At 39.6% G+C, this 13,125-nt stretch overlaps 1 protein-coding gene across 1 annotated transcript; it reads right to left on the minus strand.

The window, feature by feature from the left end:
- Positions 1–2,220: 2,220 nt before the first annotated feature.
- On the minus strand, positions 2,221–12,677 carry ak3 (adenylate kinase 3). Its single transcript, XM_074690792.1, has 5 exons — positions 12,177–12,677; positions 8,299–8,418; positions 8,034–8,206; positions 4,370–4,488; positions 2,221–3,476 (listed from the first exon to the last, which is right to left on the minus strand). Exons 1-5 carry the CDS (start codon positions 12,322–12,324, stop codon positions 3,365–3,367), a joined length of 672 nt encoding a protein of 223 aa, XP_074546893.1. The 5' UTR covers positions 12,325–12,677; the 3' UTR covers positions 2,221–3,364.
- Between the last annotated feature and the right edge of the window lie 448 nt (positions 12,678–13,125).

Below are 13,125 nucleotides of genomic sequence, written 5' to 3' on the forward strand. Positions count from 1 at the left end.
TTTGGGGCAGCTCTTCCCAAATGTATCAGGCTTCCAGTTAACTGTCTTCATTTCTGATAGAAAAAGGAAAAATATAAGGAAAATGTCAGTTTGAAAACCCTGCTGAGAGACACCATCAGTTTGGCTTCTCCTGCTTAATGTGAAGCTAAGATCTCACACGTTGAATTAAAGACCATTGCATTTGTTTGTTTTTAAGTTGCTCTCTGATGCTTGGTTGTTTCACTCTTCATTATTTTTGCTGACATGAGTCTGGGTTGTTTTCACAGATCATCAAGAGGAAGTATCTATATTTAACAGTTAACAAAAACAGGTGTATTGTACGTATTGGTACCATAGTGGTCTTAAATGTTATCTTTCACTGTCTGCAGTGATTAAGTAACTATGCAAAAGTAAAAACGTGGCTTTTACTGTTGTACTTAACCTGTGACCAGTGTCTATGGTGTCTCGACTTCCTGGATTAGGTATTCCTAAATTTATGAGTGTACAACTAAGAGGCTGTGGTACAAGTTGTGTGCGCTCTAGCAAAACTGTCCCATCCACAGTAGGCCTCTGTAAGATTTGAGAAGTCTTGCTGCATTAACAAACTCAAATATAAAACCAGTGCTGAGCTTAAAGTTTGTGTCTTGTTGTTACTGCTCTAGTTCTTTAAAGATGTGCAGAGTCAACGACCTTATATAACTTTACTTCAATATCTACGCATAGGTAACATCTACATTTTTATCTTTACCATTAGGTATCACAGGTATTGTGGTTTTAATCTGGTTTGTTTGAGAGGGTGAAGCTTTTTAAAGCCTTTCAATCCACTAGCTAGGGCTGATTTATAAAATATGTAGATGCAGAGATTTGACATCAAGTTTCCTAATATAAAGAGGTGGTATTCTGCTTTCTCATCTTTTAAACACAGACTTAAAGTAACAGTACTGGATAAGTCAAACTGCTACATATTCACATGTTTTAGAAATCCTTGAATCTGTAAACTCATCAAGACGCTCCACTCTAAACATGGCAAGAGTTGCTTCTAACTGACATGTTGGATGGGTGGGCCTCAAACACCAAGGTCTGACCATAGCTCCACCCCTTTAGGCCACCAGAGGGTCTGACCAATAAGAGGGAAGGGGGTTTGTGGAGGTGGGGAGCATTAAAGAGACAGTAGCTCAAATGAATCTTTCCAGACTGAGGTTGAAATTAGTTTTTCCACAACACTAGTGTCAGAAAAAATAGGGATTTATTTGAGCTGTAATCATGTGAAGCTACTACAGGGGTAAAAATAAAAACAGCCTTAAAAACAACAACAACAAAAGAAAAAGGCACCATCTTTCAATATCTTCTCAAGATTAGCAGCTACAGGCTACATTAGTACTTGCTAGCAGGCTAGCATAGTACAGCCTGAAGAAGTGGTTGATCTGTGTTTGAGTTGCACTGTGGATAATCAAAAAAATTGTGTAGCATGGGTGGCCAACCAGTCAGAGGCCAAGAGCCACAAAAATTACCACAGTACTACAAAGAGCCACATCACACACAGGGTCTTACAAACCTACTTCCTGTAACACCTGAAGGAAATGACATAAAATGAAAATCAATACATTTTCAATATTCAATTCGAGATTTATTGTGTTTGTGAGTGTGTTTAAATTCATTCATGTCAAAGACACATTTCTGTTTTTACTGCAGATGAGCCAAAGTTCCATCCCTCTATCTATCTATCTATCTATCTATCTATCTATCTATCTATCTATCTATCTATCTATCTATCTATCTATCTATCTATCTATCTATCTAGCAATGAGCACATGAGGAGCACATGTAGAGAAAAGAAACTGAAACTTAAGTATCAATCTCATCAACCAAGTATTGATCAAACTGATCCCAACGTTGGCTTCAACACATCAATATTTCATATTGATCGGCACACCACTACTCATAACAATATTATTTTATGAATTGGTCGAAGAGCAGCACACTGAAAGGCAAAGAGCCACATGTGGCTCCTGAGCCGCAGGTTGGCCACCCCTGCTGTATGGAATAAAACAAAAGTTTTTTGTGCCTTTATATCAGTGAAGTCAGAGTTTTGGTTTCAGTAGCTTTTTGTTTTATTGTTTAATTAAGTTGAATCAAAACAATAATTCATGCTAAGGGCTTGGCTAGTGCTGTTTTTCTGATAGGCTTACACTGATACAATGATAACTGTATTATACTGTCTACAATGAGTGATACACAGATAAGAATGGTATCTGAAGTTTATTGTGATTCACAATAAATACAAAAAGCAGTCGTATGTTGTCTATGGAAAGGAGTTGTGCTTTAAAATATAGTTTTCAAGTGTTCAAAAGTTCACACAGTACAGTTCAGGAGACATTCACTGCATGAATATACAGTACAAAACAAGGCTGGTTAGCATTTCAGAAGCTTCAAACATGGAAAACTCTTCAGAGAAGAGACAGAGCTGCACATCAACCTTCAATATTTAAATGTAATCCAACAAGAAGATGAAACTCGAATAAAAATGCTTCAAAGGGATTATTTCTCCACTTGTCAAGTCAAATAAATGGAGGTACAATGACACATGTAGGCTTCATCACAACCAGGAATGCCCAGTTTACATGGAAACTGTTAAGCTTGTGAAAGCAACATTAGTTAGACTCTAAGTGTTCTAGGAGGCAGTTATACAATGATGGCTCATGGTAAATAAGTTCCTCTTTTTTTAAATAAAAGTGGCTATTTTAAACAATATTCAATCTCTGGTCCTTATTTCTCAAAGTTTACAGACTACATTCACTGAGCTACTTGTTAGATTTGTTCAGTCTATTAGAAAAGCATCAAAAGGCACTTAAGTTGTAAAGTGAATTTACAGTAATATGTGGACAGTGGCACTATTCCCTTTAAGACAAATAATCACTGCATGATCAAAAATTCAAGTTTTTAACTAAGAGAAAAAGTCACGAGTTAGGTTATTAAATAAAGTTAAAAGTTTGAATAAATTCGACAAGCCAGCTTTTTTCTCTCTTCATCATGATTGATTTTTAAAATCAGAATTAATGACATCATTTTTCATCTTTTGAAATTGCATAATGGAATAAAGAAACAAGATTTTAAACTACAAGGACTAATGCTTAAAAAAATGTAGGCATCCTGAGGGTGAAGCAGTAGTGCACTCAATTCTTCAAACATGGAGTTTTTTTTCCCAGCGTCACATTTTCTCTTCCCTGTGTTTACTGTCTGATGAAATAAGAGCCTGCTCCTTATTGTGAGCATTCAGGAATGATAATAATACAGCTGGTTCTTCCCTGGTCCTATGAAGAGTGGAACGTGTTGGATTGGTCAGCTCGGGGTGGTTCCTGCTGGTGATGATGACCCTCAAGCTTCTCTATCTCGCCTCCTGATCAACAACAGGGAGCTTCCTGTGGAGGAAAGCCTGGACGTGCGGCCAGATTTTGTTTGTCTCGGTTCCAGAGAAGGTCTCAAGCACACCTTTGCTCCTGAACAGACAAAGAAACATTGAATTTGTACATTTTCTGTCAAGTGGACAAACAAAACCAAAGTATATCTAGTAACATCTCACTAAGCTACATTTGGACTGTGCATGAGCTAAAGCTTAGGGCATTCTGCAGAAACTCAACAACTCTTAGTTACCGTGCTTAAATAAATGCATTCATCATGATGTGGAAACTATGCTTCATGATCATACAGGGTTAAAAAAGCTACTATAAAAGCAGCCCTGATGTGTTCAAACCACAAAGAGGCAGAGTCATTCTTATCACAGCAGAACTGCTTTTTGTGATCTTAAGATTTAAGGCCTCTGCATCAGATTAGGTAGTATTGTATAGTGATGAATCTGTCTGAATCATTCCCATGAATCATCACTGGATCAGATCATTGTGTACCAAGATCAGACTGTGACTAACAGATGCACATGCACACCTCTCCTCATCTGTAATTGTTTGTACATGTTAAAATGATTAATTACTCCTTCAAACAAAAGTGAAAAAGAAGAAATAAGTGGGGCACCAGCAAATGATGTCCTGCTGATTTAAAGGAACATGAGCCACAGACTGCATGTTGTCCTGCCTAATTGGTCCAGAAATAGCAAACATGATGAATATCCTCCCAAAGTGGGTCCAAACCCCACGAGTCGAACATTTTTCCAGTATCTGTAATTATCGGCAGTGCACTTGGAATGTGGTTCTCCAGCAGTTTTGCAGTTATGCAGGCAACAGAGAGGAATGTGCAGAGTGGCTAGAGTGAAGGTTCAGAGGCTGCTTTACTTCACCAGGATCAATGCGCAGGATTGCTACATTCATGACTGTAATGAAAAAATAACTAAATAATGACATTAGGGTTTATTCTTTTGTTTTTGTCTACAGTTTGTTACCTGTAGTACTCTAAGACCGGCTCAGTCTGCGTTTCATAGGCCTTCAGTCTACGTGTGACCGTCTCTGGTGTGTCGTCATCTCTCTGGACCAGAGGCTCCCCTGTTACATCATCCAGACCCTGGAGGAAACACACAAACACAGAAGTTGCTGCTGAGTCACTGAAAAACTAAACCAACACCAACAAAGTCTTTGATTTCATTTTGATTGGTTTAACTTAGAAATATGTGATTCTGGAAAGAATTGCTGAATCGTCAGTTGAAACTCAAGTCCTCTCAGATCAATGCCCTGTCAGTGTCACCTTTTGTCTTTTGCGTAACAATCCATCTTGCATCCCATAAGTAATGGCTGGTGAATAGAACACCAGGTATTAACCCTTTCAAAGTGCCATTTATGTATTTAAGTGACTCAAATTTATCATATACACCTCTGCAGAGAAACAAAGATAAATTCAATTTGAAGAAAAACTCACTTACAACTTGAGGAAAAGTTCAAATGTGCAGAAAAAATAATTTAGGTCCGATCCCACAAAACCACTTGGAAAATTTATAGGAAAATACATTAATGCAAACCATACAGAGAAAGACAGCCTACAATATAAGATGGCATAAGGTAAAGTCCTTATATGTAGTATTTTTTAGTGCTGCACGATTTGGGGAGAAGGTGTGATTTGCGATTAGGTGGACAATATTGCGATTGCGATTGTGCTTGCGATTTAATAAAAAAAGTTGTGTCATGATGAGTCTACAGACTTGCTTGGTTATCGATTGCGATAATCGTGCAGCCCTAGTATTTTTGGGCAAAAACTTTTTTTTCATAGTGGTTGATTTTAGTCTAGGGATACCACTTTTTATGCAGACCAATACCAGTACAAGTACTCCTTCTTGATTACCCACCGATACCCAGTATCGATACTACTAGCACTTTGATACATAAAATTTCAATTAACAGTGACACATCATTTGATCAAAGTCAGCACAGTCACTCTGACATTAAGTCCAAATAAAACACAAACAACAGTTTAGAACTTTTTTGATCAATATCAAAAAAGTATATATTAAAAGTGCACAATAAAACTAACAACTGTCAGAGTTTAAATATTTTTTAAAGTAAACTAAAGTGAAAAATAAAAAAGTTAAACTGTGAACTCTTCTGGTTCATTCATATTGTCTGAAAAGGACCTGGTGCACATTTGCCGTGGTGTTAAACAGCAGCAATTAGCAGCATCTAGTGGCGAGGAGGACTTGCTCGACGTAAGACTTTTTTGCCTAGAGTTTCTGCTGCTGGGATCTGCAGCCTTCTCAAGTACCGATATCTTGAAAAATGGCTGATATCGGCCCGATACTGATACCTGGTATTGGTATCAGGCCATCCCTACATTAGTCCTTTTGGTTGCGTCTGTGTTCACATCTTTTAACTGTTACATAGTTTGAAAACTTCAATAAAATTGTGAGTCAGGGAAAAAAAGTGTGAAGAAATGTGTTTTTAGAAGAATTACAGTGATGCATCCGGCCTTTTTTTAAGACCAATGGTCCACATCTTTGGAATTTGTCCAATGCAAACTCAGATAGAGCCCAAAGAGTGGAATGTAAACACCCTGAGGAGGAACAGGCAGAGCTTTGCTTTTGAACTGGTTGACCTCAAGAAGCGAAGAGCTAAATTCTGACAGGCTAAAATGCACAACACTGAATGTTGTTCTGCATAATGTGCTGTCCACTAAAATATGCACCACAAAGGCTTCATTATGATGCTTTGAGTTCATACATTTATTATGGCTTCACATTAACTGGAATCAGCCATCCAATCAGAGTAAACGCTCTCTTTATTTTCTCACTGAGCACTTCTGGAAATGTTCTCCACGTGCTCTCCTCAAATCTGTTTTACATTTCATGTTTCCAGTGAAGCTTTTGTAACTCCTCATATTCATAACTCCAGTTCATTACTTGGATCTTTTGGGTTAAAGAAAAGAGGAATGCTGCATTCATCAACCTTTGACCTGACTGATCTTGAGCCATTTTAAGTCTCCTTCTGTCACTTTACTTCCTCTTAAACCAGAATATGAAGAACAGAGCGTAGGCAATGATTTACTCTGAACCTGTTGCTCCTGTAGACTTTTAGAAAAGAGACAATTTCTTCCTGTTAGCATGAGTTACCAAAACACTGGACTAAAGCAGCTACTGAGTTCATCACAACTGTGCATGACTTAAGAAAAATAGTCATCTATTGTGAATACTATTTCCTTTATGTCAGAGAATCTAAAACTAGCTGCTGGATCATGTGCACAGTTAATTTTCAGATCTCGATAATTTTGGTATTGGATGTAGTTTTACTCCAACATATTTCCCTAAAGTTGTAAAAACTTCATGCAACATGCACAAAAAAAGATTTTGGTCAAAGACAGCTTCACATTATCTTACATCAAATGAGTTCACCGCTGAGGGTCATTCTTGATTATTCATGGTGCTTTGTTTTCTTGCTATCTTCAAACCTTGCTCAAAAGATATCACGTCGAGTCAAAGTTCACTGTTGTTAAAACTAATAATCAAAGTGACCGCCTCACACTGCGCTATCCGCTCTGTTTACTGATGTGTAATTGCTCTGGATGAGAGCAAAGGTTTCTGCTTTTTCTTGAGTTTTTTTTATTGCTGTTTAGTTTAGTTATCTGCTGCTGTAGTTTGCACTTGCGGGCCACCGTAGGTAACAGTAGGTGAGGTGAGGGAGCGCAGAGATGGTGCTCTAACTGTGTAGTGATGTGATTGGGCTTTGACAGGATACATAAACTCAAATAAACATCTCAAGTATAATTTTAGGCTCCAGACATTTTTTTCTTCTCCTAGATTATTATATTTATCATTCTTGTGCATGCACAAGTCAACAAACCTGCCTTCTTTTATTCAAACTACTATAACAACGTCTCATTTCATCTAAGTTGGAGTAGTATAAATCAGGGTTAGACCGATTATTGGTTGGGCTGATCATCAGGGCTGATATTTGGCATTTTGAAGCATATCGGCATCAGCCTTTTTTTGAATCAAGAAACAAATTTAAAATTGCGTTGTTGCTGCTCTGATGCAGCTGCTCTGCTGTCTGCAGTCACTTCTCAGTCCCCAGCACTGTCCCACCCACAGCACCATCTGATTGGTTACAAGCAGAGCTATGGCTTGGGAAACAGCCAATCAGCAGTGCAGTTTTTATAGTTATTGCAGTTACATTGTAATTTTGTAAAACTTTATTTACTGTAGAAAACTTAAGCTATTTATTTTTTAAAGTTTTCATTTAACTTTATAAAACATGCTGCTGAGCCTGGGAGCTGTTTAATAAACTCATGCTTAAAGGTATTTGAATGAAGTTGACACTAATGTTTTTACTTTGACTGCAAATTAATATCAGCTTCAAATATCAGTTATCGGCCTCCTTGGCTACAAATAATCTGTACCGGCCCTGAAAAATGCATATCGGTCTATCTCTAGTATAAATCTTAATTAGCTATCAAATTACCTTATAATAGCCAGTGCCACAGGAGGAAAGAAAAGCCAATCGTGTGCAGCTGTCTCCCCTGAGCTGACTGAGACTTTCTGACCACCTGTAACCTTGAAGCTAACTGGAAACCAGAACTGAAAGCAGTGATCCATCACCATAATGACAGGTCACAGAGGGTGTATTTACCGGGACTTTGGGCGGGTTGAAGTCTGTGTTATAGACTCTGCCACTGGGGAAGTGAGTCCAGCGAGAGGTGAGCCGCTGTTGGATGGTCTGGAAAGGTACGTTGAGGTTTATGACTGTGTCCACGCTGCAGGCGTCATCCAGAGCCTCAGCCTGGGACACTGTGCGAGGGAAACCTACAGGGGAGAGCAAAGCAGAGCGGAGAGATGGATGTGATGAGGAACTGTAGCTGGTTTTAAAGAGAAAGATGAGAAGCAATGTTTGTTACCATCAAGCAGCCAGCTGCTGTGGTCTATTTGCCGTAGGTCAGCCAGGATGAGACGGGTTATGACATCATCGGGCACAAGGCGACCCTGGTCAATACAGGACTTCACCAAGAGGCCGAACTCTGAAACGAACCCAGAGACACAAACTCAGACATGAAAATCAACATTAGAAATATGGACCATGAGACTTATGAAAGTTTTAATATAAACATAAAATATGTAAATATCATCACTTTTAATTGTGCCAGGGTTTGTTAGGGTCCATCTCTTTATACACACCCAGGTGACTTCTTGCGTGTGACTCTAGGAGCCCAGTCTGAAAGGATCTGACTGGGAACCTGAGGCTTGCTGGTTCAGGTCTCAAACAATAGTAACTGGGCTCATAGGTGCACAGGTGTTCCTTCTCTTCCTTAGGAACCAAAACTTATGCTGCTTGAGGCACTTAAACTCTCTCATACATGTGGATTTCTGACCTATATGCAGTGTCATATTCATTGCCACAGCATCACGTTTAGGATGTTAACACTGAACCAGTGTTCAACCAATAAAGTCTATGTGAATTTTTATAGAAAGTTTTGCAGGGAACACCGACCAAATACGCTCCACAAATGATCAACCAGCTGGAAAATTGCTCAAATTTACATTTTTCACTGTTGGATTTTAAAAAGGTTCAAAGTAGAGCTCAAAAAATGCAAAAAGAAGAAACGGGAGTGAGACAAAAGGAACTGAGTAAGCAATTTATTACAAACAACAATTAAAGTGAAACAGGCTGTTCATCAGCTGATCAAAAGTCCAAGACCACAGCCTAACTCAGCTACAAGTGATACTACAACCAAACTTTCTGTTGGTCTGAGTAATACTTGTGTTATTACTCTGAGTCAGTGACAAAGATACCAATACTGACACCTCTGAGCAAATTTTACAAGTTTTTATTTTTTTTATATTTTTTATCATGACACCAGAATGATTCAAACAGATCTTGCAGATGCTGAGATATACTCTTTTCAATTTGAGTGAGTCATTTTCTTAAGCAGAGACCCCAAAAAAGAGACCAGGGCTTGAAGGCAAAGAAAGGCAGCTCACATTGCACCACCACTGCTGGGGGTTGGACGTAGTAAGAGACATTTTGAATTTCTTCAAGGTTCTGAGGGTTAGGGGGCAAAAAAGTCAAGAAGTACCCAAAAAGTTTCACCAGAGCTGAGCCAGGGGATTTGATTGACTGTCCGTCAAGACACAGGACAACCCTCGACCCAAATGAAGTCCGTTACTGGAGCTGACTGCAGCCCAATAACCATCAGATGCCATCTGAGAGAGAAGAGCTTTAAGAAGAAAACATGTCTTCAAAGGCCTCATCTCCTTCAACGCCACAAACTCACCGTTTGGACTTTTTCAGAGAGCAGCAAACATGGGACACTGAGAGGAGAAGAAAGTTTGATTCTCTGAGGAGAAAAAACTGAACCTTGACGTCTTGATGGCTTCAACGTTACTGACATGACCAGGAGATCCCACTGGAGATGTTTTCACGGCGGCACAGTGGAGGGGGCGCCATCATGATCTGGGGCTTTTTCCTTCAATGGACCAATGGAGCTTCAGGTTGGTCAGGGGCGTCAAACGGCGGCTGGCTCTGTAGAGATGTTGCAGGGGGCCTCCTTCATGACTGAGGGCCCTGGTCTGTGTGGGAATGACTGGGTTTTTCAACAGGACAACGCTGCAGGTCACAATGGGCGCCTGACAAAGGACTTCTTCCAGAGGAATCAGCTCACTCTTTGGACCATCCTGATGTTCCCCTGATCTAAATCACTCTGACAACATTTGGGGATGGATGGAGAGGAACGTTTACAGAAATGGACAACAGTTCAGACAGAGGATGATCCTCCATGAAGACATCTTCACCACTTGGAGCAACATTCACACAGACTCCTGGAAACAGCTGCATCAAACATTGACAAGAATAATGGAGCTCCTTATCACTGAGTCCTTTTTAAAAATCTATTCCTATTTTAGGAGGTGGGTATTTTTAGCTGTGGTCTAAAACTTTTGATCAGCTGATGAACAGACCATTTAACTTTAGTTGTTTAGTTGAGTTTTTGTTGTCTCACTCCCATTTCTTCTGTTTTGCATTTAGAAACTCTACTTAGGGCCTTTTAAAGATCAAACAATGAAAAATGTGAAGTACTGCATTTTTTCCACTGGTCTTAAAGTTTTGATCAGGTGTTTTTACCCTGAGTAGGTGCAGATTTTAACATCATACTACTTATCCAGTGAATGCAAACAGAGTATTAGGAGTGTTCTGTGAAACTGTGTGAGCTGACGTATTGCTGTGAAGCAACATAATGTTTTGAAAGTTAAGGCGCGTGTGTGTGGTTTTTTTCCTCCTGTCACTTCTCCTTTAATTGGTTAGAGTTCAGCTGAAGAGAAAAGACTTCCTGACAAGCCTGGAATGAACCGCCTGCGCTAATATGGGCAAAGGGTGACACAGGCTGCGAGGTGTTGGCAAACTGCACCCTGGGAATAAAAATAGAATTTATTAAATGGAAAGATTTTGCTGATTTTTTTATGTTCTTACATTACTTATACGTCACTAGTCTTGTGAGTTGAGTGTTTGCAAAGTGACCTTTAAAGGAGAGATGTGTCTCTATGTAACTCATAGATTGTGAATGTTTTAAAAAGGAAGCTTTTGTACTGTTTCGTACAACATGTGAGAAGTTTTGTGCAGCAGTCTCAGGCAGAGCAAGGTCACTGGTTTAGATCCAAGGTCTGCTTGGGAAAGTTTGAGCTGGAGCAGTTTATACAGCGGATTGCTCAGACTGCCAAGCTGCTCTGTGAAAGCAACACAAGGACTGAATTATACAGGGAGGTTTAGAAGTGCCAGCTCTTTCACAGACTAACACATAGTGTGTTGAGGAAAAATACATTAGTGCTTAAAAAAACGTCCCAAGTTTGACTGTTAAGGAGGAAACTTCAACTTTTTAATGCTGTTCTTTAAACCCCAAACCTCCTGGTTGTTGTTGGTCGTACTGTTGTAAAAAAAAAAAACATACTGCCTTGCACTAAGCTTCAACTTGCTCTAAAGGCTCAAAGGTGACAAAACTTTGCGTGTCTTTCCAACTTTCTTTATCTCCACCCAAGGTGATATTGAGGAGAAGTGGGCCCGCTTCCAAAGTCCAGGTCATTAGCAGCACAGGTGTTTTTAGTATCAACAGAAAAATAACAAGCTTAAGCTTTCACTCCTGCAAACCAGTTTTCTCTTGGTTAGAGAATACAGATTTTTCAACCTCCTAGTCATGCTGAAGGTTTTTTTTTTGTCACTGAGATAAAAAAATAAAACGGTTAAAGGAGGGGTGCTCTTATCTGAGCAGTGCAGAAAAGTAAGGCTAGGTTAGTTTTAATTTTCACACTATGATCTTTACCAAGAGTCTGAGCATAAGAAGCTATTTAGATATTGCATTATGATGATAAAGCTTCAAGGAACTGGTGTCCTTAAATGTTTTTCAGATCTGAAGATCTGTAAGATGTCAGAGTTTTGGATCAGTTGTTTGAACAATTAATTCCCAGAAAGGGATTTAAATCCCAAATCTTGTGTTTTGTTGACTGTGCTTTGTCTTCCTGTCTGTAACTTTGTGTTTTTGCTGCTTAAAAAAAGGTTTTTAATCTAAATGGGACCAACCTGGTTAAATAAAGGTTAAATAAATAAATTTGAAAAAGATATTTTTTTCCATATCCTTAAAAAAAAAGATTTAGACAGCTTACACGTGGCTTAGAGAGAACTATTCCAACAGGTCTAAAACTAAAATAACAGTGCACCCTAAGAGCTGTGCAGCTTTCTTTAAGGATCAAACAATTGTATCTGATTATGTTTCCAACAAAACATCCATCATACCTGTTTGGGCGTTGATGTTGGCTCTTAGAATGTCCCCACTAGAAATGTGGTTTAGTCCAAAACTTTTGGTAATGCGAGCAGAGACTGTTCCTTTCCCCGAGCCCGGCGGTCCCATAATGACAGCACGAAAAATCCTCTGTAGACCCATCACTGGACGATTAAAGGAAGGAAAGTTTAGAGTTTGAGAGCAGACAACAGTCGTGTCCTTCCCATAAAACTCTCCTATCTGGATGCTTGGCCGCGGATGGATCCAAGCAGATACTCTGTTTTCCGAGAAGTGCGCAACGTCGCCAAGGGTGGGCGCGAGTTCTGCGACTCCGAGTGGACCTTGACTGTTATTTACCCCAGCAGCACTGCAGAAACAGAAGGAAGAGGAAAGAGGTGGGGAGGAGGAGGAGGGGGAGGGGGGAAGAAAACGATGAGAAGTGCGACCGCCTGTGTCAGTGTCAGCGGGTGCAGATGAGGATAAGTTCTCGTCTCGACACACTCCCCGTCAAATGAGCTGCTTCTCTCTCCTGCATGCTGTCAGGCTCCCTCGCCGATGTCACGGTCATAGTGGAGATATATAATTGTATAACGCTGTTATGTAATTGGACTACAGGCAGAGAAAAGCTTGTTGGAAAGGTTTGCGATGATTAATCCTTTGCGAGTCTGGATACATCATGGGTCTGAGACATCATGAGGCTGAACATCGACCAGATCGCTCTCTCGTAGTATAACCTGAACGAGGATGGTTAGATCGCTTATAGATCTAAAGACGGTTTAAGGACAATAATTAACTAGAATATCACCTAGAAGCCGAGGCCTGCTAAATCGGAAAAAACGTGCGGATTAAAAAGACTATTCACAAGACACGACATGCCCATCACTGCAAGAGCATCATGTCTCTGCTTTATATTCTTCCCAAAGTCTGTGTTAAAGGACAATAAACGAGATTAACACCAGATAT

This window comes from Halichoeres trimaculatus, unplaced genomic scaffold (genome assembly GCF_033239565.1).
Source record: "Halichoeres trimaculatus isolate MK-OKI-2021-1 unplaced genomic scaffold, fHalTri1.1 fHalTri1_scaffold_16, whole genome shotgun sequence".
In the NCBI taxonomy this organism is placed as follows: domain Eukaryota; kingdom Metazoa; phylum Chordata; class Actinopteri; order Labriformes; family Labridae; genus Halichoeres; species Halichoeres trimaculatus.

Excerpts from the sequence above, each read along its gene's own strand:
- ak3 (XM_074690792.1), bottom strand. The coding sequence starts at position 12,324 with ATGGGTCTACAGAGGATTTTTCGTGCTGTCATTATGGGACCGCCGGGC. Across the intron at positions 8,207-8,298 it reads CAGCAGCTGGCTGCTTGATG|GTTTCCCTCGCACAGTGTCC; the intron begins GTAACAAACATT and ends TCTCCCCTGTAG. Across the intron at positions 4,489-8,033 it reads TCAACCCGCCCAAAGTCCCG|GGTCTGGATGATGTAACAGG; the intron begins GTAAATACACCC and ends TGTTTCCTCCAG.